This window comes from Lutra lutra, chromosome X (assembly GCF_902655055.1).
Source record: "Lutra lutra chromosome X, mLutLut1.2, whole genome shotgun sequence".
In the NCBI taxonomy this organism is placed as follows: Eukaryota; Metazoa; Chordata; class Mammalia; order Carnivora; family Mustelidae; genus Lutra; species Lutra lutra.
The window spans coordinates 83626989-83640249 of record NC_062296.1 but is presented as its reverse complement, the minus strand read 5'-3'; the positions used below and the strand labels follow the sequence as shown (position 1 = coordinate 83640249).

Here is a 13261-nt window from a genome sequence, read left to right as displayed (position 1 = left end):
CTAAAATGCTTTTAGGGGCACCTGGGTGGCTCAGTGGGTTAAATCCTCTGCCTTTAGCTCAGGTCATGATCCAGGGTCCTGGGATTGAGCCCCACACTGAGCCCCGCATCGGGCTCTCTGCTCAGCGGGGAGCCTGCTTCCCTTTCTCTCTGCCTGCCTCTCTACTTGTGATCTCTGCCGGTCAAATAAATAAATAAATCTTTTAAAAAAATAAATAAAACGCTTTTAGCAAGATACATTTTGTCTCTAGAGATGGCTTATTGTAAAACATGGAATTTATGGACTGATGAAGCATGGTTGGCTGGAGAATGGGGGTTCATCATTTGTGTAATCAATGAGGTATAAAAAGGGGAGGTTGCAAAACCAAATAACTTCCCTTGTTTAAGCAATGTTTCCAGATTGCTCAGAAGAAAACTGTCCTTTAATTCTGAGTCCAAAGTGTACGGTAATGAGGAAGAGAAAGGGTATTTTGGAGCTAAGTCTGATGATTTTGGACTTCTCGAAGAACAGATTATTTCACCTGTGCCTGGTGATCGCTCTGTATCCTTCGAATCATTAATCACGTTTGGTATTGGGTTAAGATCTATGATTCATGTGCCTGATGGGACTCTCTTTGGGCTAACCAAGACTTTGCATATAAAAATTATCTTGCACTTCTTATTAACTCAGAAATGTTCTTGTTTTAAGTTCTATCAATCCAATTTGATAAATTTATACTTTGGAAAAAAAATTTATACTTTGGATAGAATTTGACATTATGAAGGATTATCATATAACTGAAATAACCTGATAAATGACATACATGCATTTATTTGAAACTTTATTATATAAATTTTCATTTCTTTTAAAGATTACAAAACCTGTTCTGTGACAGGAATACAAGCAATATTGTTCCAGGATTATTCATGGATACATCTGAAAGACCTTAGATTACGCATTAATAGTATGATTTGAAAACTTCCCAGATTAAACTCTTAAGTAAAACAATTTAAAGTATTCAGTGATAATTAATCCTTTACAAGCATTTCATAATTATGGCAGCAGTGCCAAGCATCTGATGTGATTTAACCACCAATAAAAGGTACAATACATAGGAACTCATGATATGGTACCTTGGGCTTCCAGCATGCCTTACTAGAGAGAAACTAGTATAAAGTAAGATCAGGTATAATAGTAGAAAAATATTTGTGATTTTTTTTTCTTTTTTAAAAACTGTTTTAAGTAGTTGCCCACCCTATTCCCACCCAAGGCCAAAAATGCAAAATAATTACATCCCTTAGGTGTATACCTTCCCTTTTGCTTGGGTAAGAGTTAAGATAAACCTAATACATGTACATAATTTTAAGAATTAAAAACTCATCACCCATAATTATTAAGGATGCTAAGGAATGGCAAATTTAAAAAATGTTTTAGATGATAAACTAGATACACAAACCAAAACCTTTATCCTTATGCCCTTGCTTTGTATTTAAAAGTTCTACTTACATACTTGTTTGAAAAACTCAGTATACAGCTCATTCAGTACTATAGTGATACTAGGAGTAAAAATTTTCACTTTCATTAGATATTGAACTAATCTACTTAGACTATTACGGAGACTCTCCTCTCACGTGTGTTTACACATATTGTACTCAAATGGTATGTGCTCTAGAAGAGGTTTTCTTGAGGTCTGCATCTCTGAACTTAAGTCTCTAAATTTTCCTTTTCACTAATCTCTATTCAATGTCATATACTTTGCTAGTTGCTCTGGGAGAAGTCATGGATATTTAAACAGCTTATCATGCACTTCAAGGTTATATGGCAAAATAATGAGGAAAGTGCCTTAAGAGGTAGGAAGTAGACTCTCATCCCAACCCTTGCTATGCCCTGTATGAACAGTTAAAAGACTAGAATAAAGTGGTAAATGTGAGACTGATAGTAATACACGGCTTAAGAAAATTAACTTGACTTCATTACTAGAATTGAGAACACTCAGTCACACTGGAACCAGTTACAAGTCACTTGACCACACAAAATACAGCAGTGTCAGAAGTACATAAAGCACACTGTAGATACAAATTCTTCTTGGCCATCCATATTTAGGTATTATCATTCTGTAGATTCTTCACTAGAAAAAGTGGTTAAGCATGGCTCTGTAGAATACCACAGTCCCAAGAAAGCAAATTTCATTCCTTCTTTAATTGGTCTCCACCAATGGTCACTTGGGGAAACCAGCAAAATGTAAGCAATCTGGAGGCGAAAAGAGGACTATTTTCACTAATTGAAATATAAATAATGAGTTAAGTCAACTTATCTGTGAATTAAATAAAACTCAATGTATACATCTAGTGTGAGTCACATGGAGCTGGACTTTTCAGAGAGACAGAACTCTATGACTAGATTGGAACCCCTTGGTTTAAGCACCAAGGGTCAACCATGGAACCCATCATATTTCTTAAGCACAGAAAACAGACCTTTTCTAACTCTTTACATTCCTGAGATACCTGTCCTAATGCCTTCAAAAATCTCATAAATCCTCGATACCACCATGAGAATTTTATCTATAAAATACGGTAAAGCAAGCTGAGTATTTTTCAGTCATTTATAAAGGCCGGGAAGTAGAGACTATCAAAGCCATGTCGAGATATGTATTGCTGACCTCCATGGTGATTAAGTACATCTGTACAAAGGCTCCCAAATCTTGGATGTTTTTCTGCTCTCATCCCAGGCTGGACCCACCCCAGTCCCTTTCCAACCCAATCCATTCTCTTACTCATGAAGCCTTTGCACCCTTCTCCCTCTTCAAATCTTTCCTGGACTGAGGGTGCAGGGCACAGCAAACAGGCCAGCCCCACCTCTCATAATGTCCCCACTTCTTAAAATTAGGTGGGAAATGGTTGATCCAAATCCATACTTTGCAGCCTACCACAGTGAAATGTGAATCTCTACTGCATACACACCACACCCCCTCCAGACCCTAAGTGACTTTCCCCACACATCAGCCTTGCAGCATCTTGATTCTGTGCCTTGTCAAAATATTACATTTTTGGACTTTTGGGGTTGCTTGTGAATAAATGAAAGTTAAAGGTCTACTGTACTTAGGAAAAAAGACATCTCTATAAATTAGGAGTTGAAATGACTTACATAAAAAATTAAAAGGACAAAACTTACCTTAACATCATCACTTGAAAGGGAAGATACAAAACACGTGGTAGCGTAATCCATATTTTTCAGCATACGCTTGGAAAAGTTAAATGCAATCTACCATTCTAGATATTATTTTGGATTATAGGCTAAGAGGAAGTTTGTAAAAGTGGCCTGATGGTTTAGTTCCTTCTTTCACACTGAAATAATCTTTAAGACTAAACTAAAACCTTCTGGGAGAAGCCCTGGTAACTAGGAGAACTAACTGGTTAAGGGCCCAGAGGAACTGGACTCAGTAATTAATAGAAAAGTAAACCCAGGGCAAGCATTACATTTAGAGCTGTCTGCTGTAAATCAAAGGCAATAGAAACACCAGGACCACAGATGAAATAAATCAAGCTCATGAACTGCATTTTAGGCAAAAGCCTTCAGTTTTGTGAACACATGACTTGCTTTTCTCCAATAAAACTGGCAGTTGAAGTAGGCGAAGAAGGCATTATCTTTGAAAGCAATAAACTTGCCATTCATCTACCAGTGGAGTAATGTCCCAAGAAATACTTTTTTTTTTTAATAACTCTGCTCCTGGTTGGGTGATAATATGAAGGGAAGGTAGCATGGTGTTATGAGGGGAAAAAAAACTGAGTAAGAAGTTAAGGATTCTAGTCTTTGTTTTGAGTCTTAGTTACTTTACATGCAATATGAGAATGTTGAACTAGATAATTTATAAGGATTTACACATTTACTTCTGGTTCTAAGACTACGATGGACAACACACCTAAGCACTTATGGAATAGCATTGGTGTCCAAAATTTGGAAATGTCTTCTTCTTTTTTTTTTTTTTTGGCCTAGAGTTACACTAACATTTTAAAAGCGACAAGATTTGGGATGGGTGTGGTTTGAAACACTGAATAGAGAGAGAGAGAAAGAAAGAAAAAAATTTCTTTCTGGGCAATGGGAAGCAGTTTTTGATAGTCAGCATTTATATACTCAAGAATTTTAAAAAACTTTCTCCATCTAGATCTTCTGAATCCCTCTTACTGTACATTTTTTTTAAATTTAGAAGATAAACTTACATTTGATTTCTATGCATAATCATTTTGTGTCACTTAAGCAAAATGAATGTTACAGATTTTCCCTTTCTCTTTAGCTGTGTGGAGGAGAACTTAAAGTAATAGTAAGTGGCTTCTAAGACATTTAACTAAACTACACTTTCTTGGCTTTGTACTCTCAAAGAAAGATTTAAAGCTTTGGGCAGGTAAAAAGACTTCTGATGTAAATGGCTCAGTACATGGCTAAGAGATCTGTTGGGCACATTCTTGATGAGGTTAAGTTTAATCACTTTTCCTAGTTCATGTTTTTCATATTACATATTGATGTACGCTAGGCAGCTTAACCAAAATACAGGTAATAATGGATACAAAAGTTTCTTTAATCAAACAGGATTGTGGAAACTACCCAAATTAGATGTAGACAATGAATACTGTAATCTAAGCAGACCCAGTAACCACTATGAAAGCTGATCATTTCTGAAATTAAAGGAAGCATTATATGGCCATAAGTCATCAGAAGGAATTCAGAAAACACTCAATGGTGAACATTCACTTAGCCTACTTGAGCTATAATTTCAGGTGAGAACAAATACTGTTTGATCAAGAATGTTTTATTCCCTCGAATAAGAAAGTGTAAATCCAATTTCATAGAGAGGCTGGTGGCCTTTATTACATTCAAATTAGTGTTTAATATAGAGCATCGTAATGGGATAGAACTCATTATGATTTACCTTTTTTCCAAAAAGCATACTTTTCTTGCAGGTATACAAGAACAGGTATCCTGTTATTCATATGCTAAATTCTGCAATTTGATCTATTTAAACATGAAAGATCTAATGGGACTTGAATGACCTGTTGTTAAATTTTCCTTCACCAATCTCTTCACCAGAACTCTTAAAGGCCTTTGATGTATATTGGCAAAATCCCAAATTATATGCCAAATACTAAATATGGATACTATTCAAGATCAAAAGTGCAAGAACTACCTCCTTAATTAAGGAAAAAAGAACCCTAAGGAGTTGCAACGCATATGGACTAACTTCATAGGTGTACTCTTGATGTCATGCCACACACACGTGATAACTTTCTCTACCATAACAGCTCTCTAGGTTAGTCTGACAAAGCACCTGACTTTAAGAAACAAACAAATGAACGAACCAGTGAAACAGACATGGGGAAATATATGTACATTTTGGAAGTATTACATTCAACAGCTGTTCCACAATCTGGCCATTTTTAGGGCTGTCCAACAATACTGTTAATCCAGGTGAACTATTTAACCAGATTTAATAGTCAATTGATTAATAATAATAGATTCCAAGTTAAACAAAGCATGTATACATTAAAGAAAGCAGTACAGAAATGTACTGTATATGAACTGTTTACAAAAACATACAAAATGTTGGATGGCACAAGGGATACAGTGCTAATAGAAACGGATTGTTTAAGCTAAGTGCTTAACATAAACTGTCCATCCCTATAACTAACAAAGAATATTTCAGGGACATGAAATATTTCCTATAAAAATAATGCTATATGGTGTAGAGTACTTTATTCAGTGTATTTTTAGGTGGTATTCGTATGTTCATTATTCTTGTTGATTCAGTGAATATGTCTTCATCATGTTTCCATTTTCATTTCATCCAAAGCTCCAGGAAAATCTAACTTGCTAACAATCATTTAAAGCGAGAAGAGACGGAAGCAGGAGCAGCAGGAGGAGCAGCAGCATTATGGGTACCAGCTGGGACAGTGTGTGCTTGCAGGTGTCTCTCAGATATGTGCTACCTGTCGCCAGAACTTGTGCTATCAGCTTACACCATGGTACCAAATATCTCACTGAGGTCACTTCACAGAGCTGTGGAGGTGATTTTTTTAATACCTCTCCGCTGAGCAAGAGTAGAGCGGCCTACTGGTTCCAAAACTGGTGACTGATTACGGTTTAAAGCAGAATATGTAGCTGCCATAGCACCCTGAAAATAGGAAAGAGAGGTCACAACACAAATGACAATGGGTAGTCACAAGTAGGTAGAATACAAAATACAGATATTCCCCCCTAGATAATTTCTTCATATGAAAATTTATATAGATTTAATCGGGCTTATAATGAAAATAACCATACTGGTCAAACCCTCTGATTTAACTAAAATTAAAGAGGCAGATATGGGAGGCTGAACTTACAGATGAGAAAGGACAGGGATGGGCTTCTAACAAGCAGCCCTCACTTTACTTAGGACTATTCAACTTTTGTTTCTTTGCAATTCTTTAATACCAGGGGCAGCAAACATGCTCTTCTGGAACTTGTTTTGCCACTGCTGACAACCTCAAAGAATTTGCTCTGGGTTTTGCATAAGAAAGAAAAGTATAAACAAAAGTTAGGAAATCCATAAGCCTATGTGACAGATAAACTCAGAAGTCATTCTTAAACTGGTTTTATTATATTTTGGCATGCTTTGATTTTCTCTTTTCCAAACCGCTCGTTTTAAGAGAATCTCACTTTAGAAATGGATGCAGGCTGAGCGAAAGGGAATGCTGTGGGCATGGATAGGGGGGCTCACAGTTTCCTGGAAGTCATGCAGAAAGCAGTGCCTGAATGGGGCAGCTCACCTTGACTAGATGGGGTGCATCCTGTCTGTTTAGTTGGTACTGTGGCAGTTGGTCCCAGTGGACGATCCAAGGATGTCTGAGCACAAGGGCAGCAGTCAGTCTCTGATGAGGATCCACATGAAGCATCTTTGACACCAGGTCCTGTAATGGGAAGAAGACGAGTAATAAAACAAGTTTAAACTTTTGTTTGTTTTTCTATAGCACTTGATACTGGTCAGCATTCTTCTTTAGCTTCTATGACACTATTTTTTCCAGGTATCAAACCTTGGGGTTCAAAGCAATTTGGTCAATATAACAATTTCTTTCTTTCTTTCTTTTTTTTTTTAAGATTTACTTTAAAGAAAGCGACAGAGAGGGTGCCTGGGTGGCTCAGTGGGTTAAGCCTCTGCCTTCGACGGAGCTCATGATCTCGGGGTCCTGGGATTGAGTCCCATATCAGGCTCTCTGCTCAGCAGGGGGCCTGCTTTCATCTCTCTCTCTCTCTCTCTCTCTGCCTGCCTCTCTGCCTACTTGTGACCTCTCTCTCTGTGTCAAATAAATAAATAAATAAACAAACAAACAAATAAATCTATCTTTATAAAAAAAGAAAGCGACAGAGAGAGAACAGAAGTGAGCATGAGCAGGGCAAGGGACAATGGGAGAGGGAGAGAATCTCAAGCAGACTCCCCAACATGGGGCTGGATCCCATGACTCTGAGATCATGACCTGAGGTGAAATCAAGAGTTGGATGCTTAACTGACTGAGCCACCTCGGTGCCCCCAACATGGCAATTTCTTTAAAAAAAAAAAAAAAGGCAAAAAATCCAAGTCTCTGTTTTCTCCTTCCTGAGTAACAGTAACTTTGGTGCACTACAAAGAGTAAATTTACCACATTTATGTATCTTTAAGTACTTTGGCTCTTTTATTCACTGAGATATTCTGACTTTTCTATACTTTTGTAGTTTTATTTCTAAGTAATTTTCAGCTGAAGACTTTTTTGTGCTGCTGGTAATAATGAAAAGCAGAACATAACTGTCCAATAATAGGAATTTAATTGGAGAGCTCCAAATGCCCCCTCCAAAAGATTAGAGTTATTTTTTTTTAAGTAGGCTCCACGCCCAACGTGGGGTTTGAACTCACAACCCCAAGATCAAGAGTCACATGCTCCACCAACTGAGCCAGCCAGGTGCCCCAGATTAGAGTTATTTTTATTTTCCCCACTTCATGGGCATTGCACAGGCATTACTTAAAAAAAATAAAGAAATACAGAGAAGCAAAAGAACAAGAAGAACTCCCAGAATACCATTCTTCCAGAGAAAATGCCTTCTATCTATCCAAATGCTTTCCTATGCATGGAACACAGATCCATATAATTGCTAGATAGTTTTATACTCTCCACAATAAGAACAGTTGTGACTTAAAAGAGCCATCTACCACTTGTTTAATTTTTCATTCAAAATATATCTATTTGAGTATCTATTAAAGGCCAAGTATTCTGCTAGACATTGGGTATTCAGCAGTGAACAAGATAGAAATGAACTCTGACTTCATGAAGCTTTCAGCCCAGTGAGGGAGAAACAAAGAATCAATTACAAAGCAAACAGTAAGTCTTTGATGGGATGAATAAGGACGTATAGCTAGAGGAGCACAAAGAGACACCTGACCTGAACAGGATGGGGTGGCTTAGAAGTGACTTCTTTAGAGGAATGTGAGACCTGAAGGAATGGCTGTAGATAGATTATAGAGAAGGGGAGGAGGAAACAGAGCAATTCGGGGAGCTAGAGCGGAGTGTGATTAGAGGAAAGCCGTCAGGGATGAGAATGTGTCACAATTAAGGAACTGAAAGGAGTGCAGTGAGGCTGTAATAAAAACAAGCAGAACATAGCAGCAGATAAATGGGAAGGTGAGAAGGGACTAGACCATGAAGGCCCCTGTAAACTACATTAGCAAATATGGTCTTTGTCTGGAGGTAAGAAATTATTTAGAGCAAGGGAATGACACAGTCAGGTTTGTACTTTAGAGAGCTTACCCTCACTAAGTGTGGAGGAAAACGGATTGGAGGGTGCAAGCCTGAAGACTCCAATTTGAGACTGGCAAGAGATGATGGCTTCAGGCTAGTATAAGAGATGGCAAAATATGGATGGTCTGAGCTACTTAAGAGAAAGAAGCAACAGAACCTGGTGGCTGACTGATACTAGGAACTGAAGAGATGTTATTCCAAGTACTCCTTTGCTATTATTTAGTTTCTTATTCTTAGTTTTCATTAACAGCAAAGAACAGGAATAAGCTACTGAACAGAATTAGAAATAAAAAGTGAAACAATTAGGAACTCCCCTTCCAAATTCCTAAAGTGAGAAAATATGCTTCAAGTACAAAAAAAGTTGCAAAACTGCCCAGGCGCACAACAAAACTCTCTTCCTTCCATAAGTCTCATCACTCTGTTCAGATAAACTCATTCGTATTCATGGCTTTAGCTTCTATAGATGGTGACTCCTAACGCCACTGTCCACCCAAAACTTCACTCCTAATATCTGCATCAATACAGCCAGTTGCCTAATGGACATACATCTCTTACTTATACACCACAGTCGCATTTCAAATTCGTAATGTCCAAATCTGTAATTATCATGCCTCTCAAAACTACTTCTTTTGTATCCAGCATCTTGGTGAAAGAACACCACTACAACTCATTTGCCTACGGTGGCTATGTGGACTACATGCTTACTATCTGCTTCCCCCTTGCTTCTTTTTTTCTTTAAAGATTTATTTATTTATCTTGAGACACACACACACACACACACACACACAGAATCTCAAACAGACTCCATGCTCAGCATGGAGGCCAGTGTGGGGCTTGATCTGACAACCCTGAGATCATGACCCAAGCCGAAACCAAGAGTCAGACACTTAATCAACTGTGCCACTCAGGTGCCCCTCCCTTGCTTCTTATGTCCATTTAACCACTGAGTCTATTTTGCCCCCTAAATTTCTCTTTAATTTAGCTCAAATCCTGCTACTCCTGCTTTAGTCTAGGTCTTCATCATTTGTGACCTGAAATACTGTAAAACCTTATAAGTAAAACCCTTAACATTAGGTCAGTGAGGACTGAATGAAATAATATAGGTATTAAGTGTTAGCATAGACCTTGGCACGTAAGTGCCCAGTGAATTGTAGTGATGGTCCTGTTCTTCTCAAAGCCACATATGAAACATATGGCCCATATGACTCATGACATTCACATGTGCAACTTGCTCTTGAGGGAACACATCAGACTGATAGAACCCTCACTTCCGACTGTGCGTATTCACTGTACCATATAATGCTTATCTCAAGTCTTAACTGGACAAATTTGCAGAAGTTATCAGTAATAACGTGATATTTATAAGAAAGGCTGTGAGTTAGATCCAATTTTTTGTGCTCTATTTTTTATCTCATCCTCACCTTTCTCTTTCATTCAAAAAAACCATACTGGAATCAAGTCAATGAGAGCCAAATTATCGAAATTAAAGCAAGTCAAGGTTATCTCTATAATTTATTTTAAAAGGAGGCAATGGGTAAGCTCTGATACTTTATACAGTGACATTATTTAATATGTCTCACAACTGATCATGACAATTTCTGGCAGACTCCAGAGATAAGAATTACTGCTCTATAGAACAAACTTGAAAAAGGAAACTCTCATCATTACAACGCTTAATACTTTTCAGCAGTTCTCCAATACCTAGAATAAACCTGAAATCCTGAGCATAATCTGCAAAGCCTTTTATAATCTGGGTTCATCAGCTACCTTCTCACGTGTACCCCGTGCTAGTCACAACAAACTGTGCACAGCAACCTGGAAGCATTCTGCCATTTTCAGGCTGGCCTGACCACAAATAGCATGTGCTGCTCCCTCAGCCTGGGATGGAATACATCCTTCTGCTCCCTAAAGCTGCCAGGAAAATCCCCTCACTGCTTCTGGAAAGCTTTCTTGGAAATCTTTCTGACTGAGCACCATCTGTAAACTTCTTTAACACACAAAAATGTACCACTGTAATAGCACACGTGACACTGTGCTGTATACTTCTGGCCATCTCCCAACTAGACCAAGAGCTTCCTGAGATCAGGAACTCTATCTCAGTCACATCTTTGATCCCTGGACCTTCACATTTTAAGCATGCTGTAAGTGTTGAACACATGGATTAAAAAGAAATCCCAGAAAAAAAAAAAATGAATCATCTGGTTTAAGAAATAATTGTTAAAAAAAGGGAAAGGCGGGGCACCTGGGTGGCTAAGTGGGTTAAGCCTCTGCCTTCGGCTCAGGTCATGATCTCAGGGTCCTGGGATCGAGTCCCGCATCGGCCTCTCTGCTTGGCAGGGAGCCTGCTTTCTCCTCTCTCTCTCTGCCTGCCTGTCTACCTACTTGTGCTCTCTCTCTGTCAAATAAATAAATAAAATCTTAAAAAAAAAAAAGGGAGGGCGCCTGGGTGGCTCAGTGGGTTAAGCCGCTGCCTTCGGCTCAGGTCATGATCTCAGGGTCCTGGGATCGGGTCCCACATCGGGCTCTCTGCTCAGCAAGAAGCCTGCTTCCCTCTCTCTCTCTCTCTGCCTGCCTCTCCGTCTACTTGGTGATCTCTCTCTGTCAAACAAACAAACAAACAAACAAATAAATAAATAAATAAAGGGAAAGCCTAACACTTCATTTTAAATCAGTTATAAAGCCAAGTATCATCTATGCAGACATTAAATTAGTTAACAAAGGCTTCATCTCTATGCCAAAAGAATCAACCTACATTTTTGACGTACCCTATTTACTTTTGCGATCATCTCAACTCAGGCTTCCACCTCTAACAGAAATCAGCAAGCGCGTTTACCAGTATGTATCTTCTTTATCTCCTCCATGTTTTTCTTATTCGGAAGAGGAAAACTGCTCTTCTTTTTCTTTCTAATTTTTAAAATTTTCACTCTTGATTTTAAAAGAGCATTTTCCATGAATAAAGTAAAACTAGAGCAGAGTTGGAAAGCAAGTCTGCCAGAGTATGGCAGATCTTCCAGTGAGAAAGGCTTTTCAAATGGATTTCAAGCAGACACCTTAAAACCATACTACTGTTTATTATGAAAAAGATGAGACCCTTTTCTATATAATATGAACCAAAAATAGAACATGGTGCAGTTATTCTAGGGAATAAGGGCTTTGGGACCAACTGCTTAGTTCAAAGCATCCACATGCTCCTGGTATGTAACTATGGACAAATTCACACAAAAATTCTAGCCTTGGTTTTCTTCTGTGAAATGGGGATACTACCACCTATTTTACAGGGTTTGGAAGAGGATTAAATGGGATGATTTAGGTGAGGTGCAGTGTGAGGCACAAAAAAGCCACAAAAATCATGAAGATTACCACTATTATCATCATTCTTCTTCTTCTTCTTCTTTTTAATTTTATTTATTTGTTAGAGTGAGAGAGAGAGAGCACAGACAGGCAGAGTGGCAGGCAGAGGCAGAGGGAGAAGCAGGCTCCCCATGGAGCAAGAAGCCTGATGCAGGATTCAATCCCAGGATACTGGGATCATGACCTGAGCCGAAGGCAGCCGCTCAACCAACTGACCCACCTGGAAATCCCATCATTCTCCTTCTTATTACTATTATTTTGGTTAACAGGTTTATTATTTTTTTATACCAAATTTTTATTTAAATTCTAGTTCACAACATACAGAGTAATATTGGTTTCAGGAGTAGAATCCAGCAATTCATCACTTACATATAATACCCAGTGCTCACTACAATAAGTGCACTCCTTAATACCCACCACCCATCGAGCCCATCCCCCACCCATCCCACCATCAACCCTGAGTTTGTTCTCTATCATTAAGAGTCTCTTATATTGTGGAAAGAACCGAGATGCCCTTCAACAGGTGAATGAATAAAGAAGATGCGGTCCACATATACAGTGGAGTATTACTCAGCCATCAGAAAGGATGAATACTCAACTTTTCCATCAACATGGATGGAACTGGTGGAGATTATGCTAAGCGAAATAAGTCAGGCAGAGAAAGCCAATCATCATATGGTTTCACTTATTTGTGGAACATAAGGAATAGCATGGAGGACATTAGGAGAAGGAATGGAAAAATGAAGGGGGGAAATCAGAGGGGGAGACGAAGCATGAGAGACTATGGACTCCAGGAAAGAAACTGAGGGTTTCAGAGGGTCAGCCTGGTGATAGGTACTAAGGAGGGCACGTATTAATGGAGGACTGGGTGTTATATGCAAACAACGAATCATGGAAAACTACATCAAAAACTAATGATGTACTGTACGGTAACTAACATAACAACAAAAAAAGAGTCTCTTATACCACCATTATTATTCATCATGCTTGTCAGTAAGTAGTTTTAGATGTATAGATAATAAAGCCAAACCAATACCTTCTAGGAAACAAAATAATAGGTCCATTTTTGAGTTCAAGTTATTTGGTAACATCACTTCAAAATAATACTTTATAAACAAAAGTTTGTAACTGATTAT

The 13261-nt window shown here is 38.3% G+C and overlaps 1 protein-coding gene across 9 annotated transcripts in view; it reads right to left on the bottom strand.

The window, feature by feature from the left end:
* Positions 1 to 790: 790 nt before the first annotated feature.
* RPS6KA3 (ribosomal protein S6 kinase A3) overlaps positions 791 to 13261 on the bottom strand; it is a 115777-nt gene continuing 103306 nt past the window's right edge. For 8 of the 9 annotated variants that reach the window (XM_047715081.1, XM_047715083.1, XM_047715085.1 and 5 more), the window contains 2 exons: positions 6777 to 6917; positions 791 to 6142 (listed from right to left, as the gene is read on the bottom strand). In XM_047715081.1, the coding sequence (XP_047571037.1) occupies positions 6020 to 6142; positions 6777 to 6917 (264 nt within the window). In that variant the 3' untranslated portion in view covers positions 791 to 6019. The remainder of the gene's footprint in view (positions 6143 to 6776; positions 6918 to 13261) is intronic. The other variant, XR_007124678.1, reaches the window with a different exon arrangement.